The following is a 12,017-nucleotide window of genomic DNA, read 5'->3' as shown; positions in this document are numbered from 1 at the left end:
GGATGGGGAACCAATCAGAACGTTTCCTCATGTGATTATGGTGTAATTTTCTTTTTTTTTCAATTAGAAGTTACTGGGGGCTTATATATTGTGTTTCTACATTTAGGTTTAATTACGCTTTCACAGTTGAAGGCATTCATTCCAAATGTATATTTTTTTTTTTTTTTGGACTTGAAGGTCTTAGATTTCAGAAATTCAAAATAGGGGTTACTTTATGGTTGTGCTTAAAAGTTAATGGCTCTTGTTCTAGTGCAATTAGTATATATTAAGCCACTTACTGTGCCCCTACTGGAAATCCACAGACTCAGTGAGTGATGGCACATCCAGGAAGTGACATTGGCAGAGACCAACGCTAGAGGGGGGCAGCTTACCCACTCAATTTTTACTGCATGCATGCATGCCAGCTCACTAGGTCTATAGTTAAAATAGAACAAAAAGAAAACCTTTTTTTTTTTAACATACTGGATAGAATGAGGCAGGGTTATAACCCCGGGTGTGTGTTTCTTTTTTGTTTGCCTCTGTGTTCCATTGGGGAGATTTCATCTCACTTACTGTCCCAAAGCCAAAACCGTAAGTGAGAGGAAATCCCTCCAAAGTGAAGGAATCCATGGTTGTCACTGGGGGTGATGAAATTAATCGATGCATTGGGATTCAGGTGTCCCCGATGCGGCATCGATGCATGTGACCGCAGAAAACGATTGCAGGTGACGTCATTGCCCCTCCTGGGAGAGCGCTCCGAGCATATCCCCTGTTGTGTACATTGCCCCCCTCTCTCCTCTCACTTCCAGCTCTCCTCACATCAGTGGAGAATTCTCAGCCCCATCCACTGACTGTCACTACCAAATCAGAAGAGAGGCGGGCGGGCTGAGAATTCCTGCTGACGTCAGAAGAGACGTGCCAGGCAGTCACATCGGAGTGCCTATGCTCGTGGCCGACGGCCGCGATGACCACCTGCCACGAGCGATCGCGGGCACGAGAGGCAGAACAGGGACGTGTGTGTGTGTAAAGACAAACATCCCTGTTCTGTGAGAAGTGACAGATCGTGAGTTCCTAATACCTAGGAATCACAATCTGTAATTTCCTCTAGGTCAGTCCCCTCCCCTTACAGTTAGAAACACACAGTCAGAGAACACAGTTAACCTGTTGATCTCCCCTAGCGTTAACCCCTTCCCTGCCAGTGACATTTTTACAGTAATCAATGCATTTTTATAGCACTGATCGCTGTATAAATGCCAATGGTCCCAAAAATGTGTCAAAAGTGTCCGATATGTCCACCATAATGTCGCAGTCACGATAAAAATTGCAGATCGCCGCCATTACTAGTAAAAAAAATCATTTAAAAAATGCTATAAATCTATCCCCTATTTTGTAGACGCTATAATTTTTGCGCAAACCAATCAATATACGCTTATTGCGATTTTTTTTTTTTTTTTAACAAAAATAGGTAGAAGAATACATATAGCCTAAACTGAGAAAAAAATTAGCTTTTTTTAAAAAAAATGGGGATATTTATTATAGCAAAAAGTACAAAATATTGTGTTTTTTTTTCAAAATTGTTGCTCTTTTTTTGTTTATAGCGCAAAAAATTAAAACCCGCAGAGATGATCAAATACCACCAAAAGAAAGCTCTATTTGTGGGGAAAAAAAGGACGTCAATTTTGTTTGGGTACAACGTCGCACGACCGTGCAATTGTCAGCTTAAAGTAATGCAGTCAATGCATCGCAAAAAATGGCCCGGTCATTCAGCAGCCAAATCTTCCGGGGCTGAAGTGAGGTTATTTTTAATTCAAAGCAGAGTTCCAGTAAATTTTTTGTTTATTAAAAGTCAGCAGCTACAAGAAAAGTGTATCTTCTGACTTTTAATAAAAAGACACTCACCTGTCCCACAGCGACGGGGCCACCCAAACCCTCCCTTCTTTCCCCCGCCTTTCCACGGCACAGGCAATACTACTGTGGGCATCCGGCTTTGACAGCTTGTAGCTTCACAGCCGGGTGCGCATGTCTCACTGCGCTGTCCTGAATGGCCGGGCAATCTTTTTGGACCTGTGATGTGTCCCAGAATGTTGCAGGGTGGAAGGGCCACCTAGGCGGCCCAAGCGGAAGTGGGAGTTCATCGATAAACGTGATACATCGCGGAATCGAAACGTTGACCAGATAATCGAATGGCGAGACCAGTGAAGATGCAAACCTCTAGTTGTCACCAGAACTAGTGTCCCTGTTGGAAGATTTCCCTTCTTCTATTTATGTCTTGCTTCCATCTGAATTTTTTTTTACTTATGTCCAGTAAACAGGACAAATAGAGAGGGTGAATCTCCATGACGAGGCCACAGACAGCAATATTAAAGCGGTAGTGAACCGCCACTAAAACAAAAAAAATAAAGTGGGCTACCCTGCAGGGTTAAGTCATAATGCACTAGTATGCACCGAATGAAATTTATAGTTATGACTACAGTATATACAGAGGTCCCTTGGTGCGGGCACTTTGGCTTACGCATACATTTGCAAATGGTTGCAAACAAAACACTCTTTACACACTTTAATGTAAAACTGTTAGGGAAGGGCCAGTTTGGTTGTTTTGCAAGTTGGTTGGCAAGTGAGCTGGGAAATCTTTTGTTTGTGTGTGATGTGCATTGCTCTTCCATGTGCACCTTGCTGCACAGGCCAGTTATAGATTGGGGTGGTTGCCACTTTTTTTGTACAGTTGATATCACAACAGACACATAATAGGCCAGCTGAGTTATTGCCCTTATTGTTTTAGTATACAGGCATTTTTCGTTATTACGACTCTAGATCTACGGAACTGTATGGGTATTTTATGCAATTTGTCAAATTCTTTTGTTTCTCCTCCGGTTGAATATAATAATATTGTACATTGTCGGGATTATAATGTATGATGTTTTGTGACAGCTTAAAATAATTTTAATGAATGTATATGTGCCATATTTCCCTTTAAAAATAATGATCTGAATAGCCGATGTCAGATGTAGTGCAAACTGAAAGCAGGATATATCTTCTCCTTCCACCTGCATCTTATTACGTTTTGCGACTTACATTTTAAGAGAAGCTATTGGATTTTCTACATTATGAATTGTAATACTTTTGCATCTATAGTTTAGCTTTTTAAATGTGATGTATTCAGCGCCTGTACGTGTTACCATTTTCTGCATAGTTCACGTTGTGTGATGCATATTTCATGTGCAAAATAATGGAAGTTACTCATTGTTATGATAAACAGATTTACTGATGCATAGTAAGGGTTAAATTGTGTTTTTTATATATATTGTCCCAGCTTCATACTGAATTGTGTATTTTAATGTATGCCTTTTTTTTTTTTTTTTTTTGTACTTTACTGTTACCAAAGGTCACCTCACCAGCTTGAATATGGGCTAAACGTGTTTGATCATTAACATCAAAGTTACGAAGCTGAATGATGTGCCTGAAATAGAATGTTAAAAAAAAGCTTATGTACATGAGGTATTTTTGTCTTCTGTTCTGAGCTGGAAGCACTACTGATATAGTATTTTTTAAGTTACAATGCACCATAGACAGGAGAGAACAGTCTGCTGTGCGCACACAATTCTACTGTCTTAAGATGTCTAAAGGTATAGCTTTTGCCCTAAACAGCAATGCTGTGGTCACACAAGTATTCTGCTTAGGCAATGAGGGCAACAGGAGGGAGCACATGGCTGTTGTGGCTTTTCTCTTGTTAATCAATAGGTTTGTGGCCCAGTCAATTTTATCTTAAAAAAAGTTGTTCTTGGCTGTCGAGGAATGTCCAGTATAAAATACTTTAGATCTTCCTAATTCTCTTTGTTGGATCTAAAGAAGGAAATTTAATGTCTGTGCAGGCATTGCATTTGAGTATTAACCTATTAACATTCTACAAGGAAGTGAGCTGCCATCTAGATAAAGGAAGGCCCCGTAGACTTGGTGTATCTGGATTTTGCAAAAGCATTTGACACAGACCCCCACAAACGCATAATCTACAAGCTGAGGTCTGTAGGCATGGACCATAAGGTTTATTCTTGGATAGAAAACTGGCTAAGGGGTCGTGTCCAAAGGATGGTGATTAATAACTTGTACTCAGAATGGTCTAGAGTGGTTAGTGGGGTACCCCAAGGCTCTATCCCAATTCTGTTTAATTTATTTATAAATGATATAGACGGTGGGATAAATAGCTCGATCTCAGTGTTTGTTGACAACACAAAAATATGCAGGGCAATAACAACACAGCAGGATATAGAAACTTTACATGAGGATCTGAAAAAAATAATGGTGGGCTACTGCATGGCAAATGAAGTTTAACATTGAATAATGTAAGATAATGCACTTGGGGGTGAAAATATAAATGCAAGTTACTCATTAGGGGGAGAAACCCTTAGGGCAGTGATGGCGAACCTTGGCACCCCAGATGTTTTGGAACTACATTTGCCCATGATCCTCAAGTACACTGCAGAGTGGATGAGCATCATGAGAAATGTAGTTTCCAAACATCTGGGGTACCAAGGTTCACCATCACTGCCCTAGGGGCTTCCAGGATGGAGAAGGATATAGGTAGTAGATGGATATACTAGGATATCCTAGTAGATGACAGACTGAGCAATAGCATGCAGTGCTGCAACTACCAAAGCCAGCAGAATATTAGCATGCATTAAAAAGGGAAGTTACTCCAGAGAGAAAACGATTATTCTACCACCTTATAAAACTGTGGTTCAACCGAATCTGAAGTATTCTGTCCAGTTCTGGTCACCAATCCTCAGAAGGGATGTGCTGAAGCGAGTCCAGAGAAGGGCAACTAAATTAACTTGGGGACTGGAGGACCTCAATTATGAGGAACGAATACAAGCGCTAAATTTCTTCTCCCTGTAGAAGAGAGGCTTGAGAGGAGATACGAATGCAATGTACAGATATCTCAACAGTGATCCCAGGGTAAGTATGAAACTTTTCAGTCCCAGGGAGTGTAAGATGCAAGGGGCCACACGATGAGACTGGAAGAGAAGCGGTTTAGCCTTAAGCTGTGTAGGGGGTTTTTCACTGTCAGGGCGGTAAGGATGTGAAACTCTTCCACAGTCGGTGATGTCGGCAGAAAGTATGGATAGTTTTAAAAGACTCTTGGATGGGCATTTTAGCGAAAACAATATATGGGAAATTATTTTTACACCCAGGTTGAACTGAATTGACTGTTGTCTTCAACCTCACCAACTATGTAACTATGAGTATCAAAGTGGTGTAAAACCTCCATGCTCCTTAGACCTCCAAGTTTTCTTTTAACCTCCAGTGTTGCCTTGAAGTTGCAAGTGCTGCAGATAGGAGGGGCATCCCCCTGTCAGAACACAATAGCACAGCAGGGGAGATCACTGTACTAACTTCGGATTGTTGGTACAGCGGCTCTGACCTGAGCTGTCAGATTTTTTTGTTCAACCTGCTGCGCTGAGCAAAATAAAAACTAGTGGTGTGTACTAGGCTTTACAAGGGTGTTGATTTATGTTTGCAGAAAGATGGCTGGGGGGGGGGGGATTTCATTTCAATTCACAGGAAGTTATAAGGACACAAGGTTTCTGACAGGATCAACAAGTATTTCTGCACTTGCAGCCTTAAAGTAAACAAATGTAGCCACCACATAAAATGACTTGTAAGATGCAGTGTTATAACATTTTTAGTCTTGAGTTAAGGTATACTTTAAAGGGGTTCTTAAGCCTTAAAGCGGAGCTCCACCCAAAGGGGACGTTCCGCTTTAAGGCCTTCCCTCCCACTCCTGGTAAAGAAATGGCACTTTTGGGCAGCGGGTACGTGAGCAATTTCCCCTCCCCTCTCCCTCCCTGCATTATTCTGGGACATGTGAAGAATACGGGACCATTCACAATGTGCGGCTCGCGACTGTAAAGCCACAAACTGTCACAGCCAGGTGCCCACAGTTAACATGCTGGGGACAGACGACAGGAGATGAAACAGCTGGGGAGAGCACACCGCTGGATTGTGAGACAGGTCAGTTGCTGTTTGTTAAAAGTCAGCAGCTAAAGTTTTACTAGCTCCTGACTTTAATTTTTACACAGGAGACTGGAGCTCCCCTTTAACGTTTTTTTTTTTTTATCTGAACCCAATCGGCGGCTCACTCCTCTCTCACTCTTCACAGGGCTGTCACAGGGCTGTCACAGGGCTGTCTGTGTCTATGGGCCTGCACGAGTATCCTCCCTACCAAGCAGCTTGCTGGGGGGGGGGGGGGAGAGTAGTTACTTGGCAGGTGGACCCAGGAGTGCCAGTAGAGGACCTCAGAACCATCAGGGCTGCGCTGTGCAAAACCATTGCTGGGGAGTATAACATGTTTGTTAAAATAAACAAATAATTTATTGTAGTCACTTTAAATGTAAGCACAGGTGGTGTAACCCTTCCCACTGGTCTCTTTTTGGTTTAGGTTCAGATTTCACTGGATGCATGTTTTTTCCAGGTCAGTGACCAGCTAGGTACGGAAGCTAGAATCAGCATGATGGCCACAGATCCTATACTTTAAAAACAAATTGGCAATGCCAGCTTTTATATTTTTATCCTCACAGGTTATCTTTAAACTACTTGAAGTTATTAATAGCATTATGGTCATGGGTGACGGCAGATTCTGACTACTGAATTCAGTTATTTGAACATACTTGTATTGAATGACTAAATGTTTTTGCACTCGACATACACCTCCTGCCTCAGAGTTGCCTTGGAGGAACAGCAGACTGTTGGCATCACTGTCATAGATATTTACTTGGGACCTGTCAGCTGGAGGCTGATTCTTATAGATAGTATACAAACATAGTCCCCTTGCTGCAGCCACCATGATTTCATTTACATTTTCCTAAAAATCTCCCCTGTTGCTTGCAGGTTGATGACATTTTAGGAGAAGGAAGTGATGACAGTGACAGTGAGAAGAAGAAGTCTGTAAAGGTAAAGAAGTCACAGAATACAAAACAGGAGAGTTCAGAGAAAACCTCAGGATCCAGGGCGGAATCATCCTCATCAAGTGAGCAAAGCCTGTCAGACCAAACGTCACGGTGAGTGAATATTTAGGTTGCTGTTCTTTGTTCTGAGGGAGAAATGGGCCAATTTTTTTTATTTTTTTGTTGAATGTATACATTTAAACTATATGTCTTAGTTTTCAAAAATCAATTGATTTAATAATAATCTGTCCTTGTCTGTTAAAATATTGTATATAACTATCCGTGCTCTTCTACACCAGCCAATTACATAAGCTTCTGGCATTAGAGCAGGGCAGAATCTGACCAAAACCTGGTACACGTTAATTTTTTTTCCTTTAACTCAGCGGGCTGAACAAAAACATAAGCATAGAGGTTGTCATACTAACTAAGTGTGCGGCGATCTTCCTTGCTTTGCTATTGTGTTCTGATAGAGGGACTACCCAAACAACCCCCCTCCCACCAAAATACTGATCAGTGCTCGCAGCCAATGGCTGCCAGAGTTGATCAGCTGCTGGTCGGATGCTGGATTTGCAGCATGCCTGTTCGACAAAGCCAGGCATGAGGTCCGCTGATCCTGCTGCACCTCACTATATTCGAATCGTGTGTACCCAGCTTATACTGTGGTCGCCCTGTCCACATAGTTTATATACTGTAGTATACATTATAGTACATATGAATAGATACTTTTTCTTATAAGAACTGGTCTCCAATTCTCCAACTTGTACTGGAGACAAGGCAGTATTTACATTCTAGCACTCCCTAAAATACACATGCATCTAACAGAGTCATACAGTAGAACAATTCATTTTGATGAAAGAATGATATCTTTAAAGACTCATCTTGGTTTAGAACAACTGAATTGACCAGATCAATTTTGTATGGGGTTTTCTCCCCATTGTTTATGAAAAAAGATTGTTCAAATTGGGCATTTCTGGCAGTTACTATTTTGATTAGCATAAAAAAGTTAAAGATTAAAGGGTCTGAAAGGGCTATGGGGGCCTGGTGTGCCTGGCTCTTATTTGCTATAAGCTAGTCTGATGCAGATCCTACATGCCCATTTTCCTCCCAAAATATACTACTCTTCCTTTGCATCAAGAGCACTAAAGGGTGTAAACATTCTGTTGAGGACAAATAGGTTTGACAGAAGCTTCTGAAGGAGAAAGGCAGGGCTGTCAAATTACCCGAGAAACTCAAAAGTAACCCAGTTTTTAGGGATGGTCTCCTGGGGGCTTAGCAGCATCTCCCGACCTGTCCCAAGCATTACCCAGCCACTTGACTGAGTCTTCCATATTTACACCCTCCGCTGTCTACAGGGTCAGATTAGGTAACGAGGTGGGATCACCAAAACTGAGAATAAATTAAAACTATTCTGCCCATGAATAGTAGCTTGTTAGAGCCTCTGTCAGGCTTCCATTTTGCACCCTTCCTTTTTAAGCACTGTTAAGTGGTGCCAAATACTTGCTACCCCTGCCTGCCCATCTAGACCTGGTCCCAACCCCACTGTCCTCTTCTGTGCCCTGGTTTGGAGGATAAATAATGCTGTGATTTTCCATGCAGCAGCTTCCGCACATGGGTGTGGAAATGTGTGTGCTGTATTGCTTGTACACTGCCTGAGCTGCTGATGAGTGTACTGCCCTTGTGTGAGTACAGAATATTTTTATAAAATGCTGTTGCAAAACTAGTTTAGTGAGCTTAGTCTTAACCGCTTCAATACCAGGCACTTCCCCCCCTTCCTGCCCAGGACAATTTTTAGCTTTCAGCGCTGTCGCACTTTGAATGACAATTGCGCCGGTCATGCAACACTGTACCTAAACTAAATTTTTATCATTTTTTTCCCACAAATAGAGATTTCTTTTGGTGGCATTTGATCACTTCTGCAATGTTTAATTTTTGCGCTATAAACGAAAAAAGACAATTTTGAAAAAAAAAAAACTGATGGCACCAATAGGCGGCACTGATGAGGAGCTACTGACAGGCATAACTGAGTGGCACTGATTGGCACTTTGGGGCACTGACAGGCATTACTGATGGGGCACTGACAGGCATTACTGATGGGGCACTGATTGTCACTTTTTTGGGCACTGATTGGCACTGTTGTGGCCACTGACAGGTGTTTATAGAGGGGGACAGGCTGGCAGGTGATGGGCACCTTTTGATGGGGGCTGTGCTAATAATCGATGTGCACACAGCACCTCTGATCGCCGTGCTGGCTCTGTTATCCTGATCATGTCATATAACGTTCGAACAGGATAATACAACCACTTTGCCACCATCATTTTCCTATACGGCGGACGGCAAGTGGTTAATCAGTGTCTCATTTTGTTTTGTTAGTCATTTTAATCGAATTTCTCAATTCGGTGTCAGCATGATGAATCCGTCCAAGATTCCAAATATATGATAACGACAATGGGGTTGAAGCACTCAATCTTTTCATTTATTCACAGTATGCTCAAAGCATATACACAAAGTGTATGTGTGTTGTATATGTTTAAAATAAAAAAAATAAGATTAGTCCAGGGCCGATCATCTGTTCCTTACCGCAGTTAACCTGTACAGGCTTCCCAACCGCAGTTCTTCGCATAAACCTGCAATTCCAGTCACAAGAATGTGCTGATTTTTGCTGCAGGAATATACTCTTCAGCCCTAATTGCAAGTGTAAATGAGCCCCCAGGTGTGCCACACCTCTTTCAGCCTTTGCTTTGATTTGTGAGACTTTTTATATTTAATCCTTTTTCATCGTCTTCTCTGTAACTGCGATTTTCTTTCACAGCTCTTTAGAAATCTGATAGGAAGATTAGTGGATTAAAAGAGAAGTGCTCAAATAAAAAATAAAAAAATCATACTCGCCTAGGTGGATGTAAGTAGCATTGGACTGATGCATCCACCTATGAGAGTATGAGTTCTCAGCCACCTATGCGAGTATGAGTTCTCAAGGGCCACCTCTAAGGCCAAGAACTGAGCGATCAAAGACAGTTGATCGCTCGGTTCTCAGTCTTCGGTGACCAGTGAGCCGGTGACTATTAGTCACCGGCGCTTTTCTCTGCTCATCCAGTGCTCTCTGGAGTGCTAGGCTGTGGTGGGAGCCGTTGGCTCAACCACTTAGCAGCGCACTAAGAGTCTGAGCCAGCTGCTGGTTCAGGCATCTGGGTGTGTACATAATACATGAATACATAATCATTGTGTAAAAGAAGAGGGAGAACTTCATAGTGCTAAACTGTGTTTATTAAAATATATGCCTTTGCTCTGTGCGCCGTGTTTCATCTTAAGTTGACTTTCTCAAAAGTATTCTATTAAAAATTCTCGTGACCGACTTCACAGCATATATGTCTGGCGTTTCTTCTTAAGGGTTAATTACTCTTTCTGCATCTTTCAGACTTGTCATCCTATTACAGTGGGGGGGGGGGGGGCATGATATTAGGTCTGGCCTTGTGGGTTGCTATCCAGATTGTATTTTCTGTTTGTATGAGAGCGAGCCACACACACATCTTCTAGTTCTTGTTTTCACTGGTTTTGTGGTGTTTATGCTACACACTGGTGCCACCGCGTGGTGCTCCAGCGATCTGCCACGGTTACTCTTGCGTTGGTGATTCTCTGTTACTTGGCATTTCAATAAAAAGATGAACATAAAATAAAAATACTCTTGACCACTTACACACTCACTTTTTTTGGTCTCTCCTCATTCATTTCTGCTCCTAATTAAATGGGTATTTAACCCAATAGCAAACATTGTAATATGTTGCAGCTTACCAATTCTTAGACATGAATGCTGTATTTTCTTTTTTTTAGGCTTTCTTCCTGATCTGGCCTGATCTTTCACCTCCTGATCTGGCCACTAAGTCTGTTTTTCAACAGAGCAAGCTTTCTTGAAAATGTAGTAATTAGAGTGCTGAGACAAACCATTAACCACTGACAGGGTGTTTACAGTGATCAGCTTTTATGTTCTCCTGAAAACCTTTATCCCAAAAGGAAAAAAAAATGTTTGCTTTAACTGCAAATCAAGCTGGAGTTTGGCTTCAGTTTGTTAATGTATCTAAATCTGCTAGTACATCTACCACTTCCCTTCCCCCTAAACTGACAATGCTGCTGTGCTCCTTCATCAAGAGTGGGAGCACTCTAATATAGGAAGTGTGTTACTGGCCAGATCACCAGGTGAAAACAGAGGGAATAAAGCTTAAAAAAGACTAATGCAGCCACCACATGTAAGGATTGGTAAGCTGCGTAAAATATTTTTTTTGGTTTTGCATTTAATATTGTAAAAAAAAACCCTAATGAAATGCAAATAATTAACATAATACAAATATTGTCCATAATACTGAAAATTATTTTCTTAAAACACAGTGTGCACTACTTATATCTTCACCAAATATACTGCTACAAAGTAAACTGGTGTAATAGTAAGCAAGTTCTACATTACTACTTTCTACTGCCTATTATACTAATTTGCAAGTGCTATAAGGGGGGGGGTTCCGTTAGACTTTGCCCTTCTTTGATTCAAAGATGTCCCAGACCTTCTGTGGTTTCAAAGGGGTACATAATAGTGTTCAAAACTCTACCTCCTCACCTCTTTCTTCTCTTAAATCAACAAAAATCTGCAGTTGTGCCAGTATCCCCATAAGATTGATTCAGAGGATTTGTTTAGTTCATTCCTTAGTTTTCCTCACATTTTTCACCATAACCCACAAAGGATACTGGAAAATAAAATATCCTCTGCCCAAATTACCTATGACTATGAAAGTAACATTAGATTGGAAGCTGTAAGGCAGAATGGTTTTTGAATAACTGTGAATAGTTCAATGTTCTTTATAAAATGTTGCAGAAAAACTGTCAATGCTATGTAAATGAATAAAATAAAAATAGAGAGAAGCTTGTTAATGAAAAAAATATGTTAACGTATAATATAGGAAGACCTGTTCAGGTTCAACTACTGCATGTTTGTCAGAATGATAGTACACTACAGAGGCCACGCATCTACTAAACCTATGCATCTCACTCTAGCTGGTATTTAAAAAATAATTAGATTTTCAATAACCATGCATATCAAGAGATCACAAGTTTGTCTGA

At 41.3% G+C, this 12,017-nt stretch overlaps 1 protein-coding gene across 1 annotated transcript in view; it reads left to right on the top strand.

The window, feature by feature from the left end:
- CTDP1 (CTD phosphatase subunit 1) overlaps positions 1-12,017 on the top strand; it is a 202,139-nt gene that overhangs the window by 154,685 nt on the left and 35,437 nt on the right. The window contains exon 11 of the mRNA XM_073632797.1: positions 6,862-7,031. Within this exon, the coding sequence (XP_073488898.1) occupies positions 6,862-7,031 (170 nt within the window). The remainder of the gene's footprint in view (positions 1-6,861; positions 7,032-12,017) is intronic.

The sequence above is a fragment of the Aquarana catesbeiana genome, linkage group LG05, assembly GCF_042186555.1.
Source record: "Aquarana catesbeiana isolate 2022-GZ linkage group LG05, ASM4218655v1, whole genome shotgun sequence".
Classification (NCBI taxonomy): domain Eukaryota; kingdom Metazoa; phylum Chordata; class Amphibia; order Anura; family Ranidae; genus Aquarana; species Aquarana catesbeiana.
Note: the sequence above shows the minus strand (reverse complement) of the source record. Positions and strands in the feature narration are given on the sequence as shown.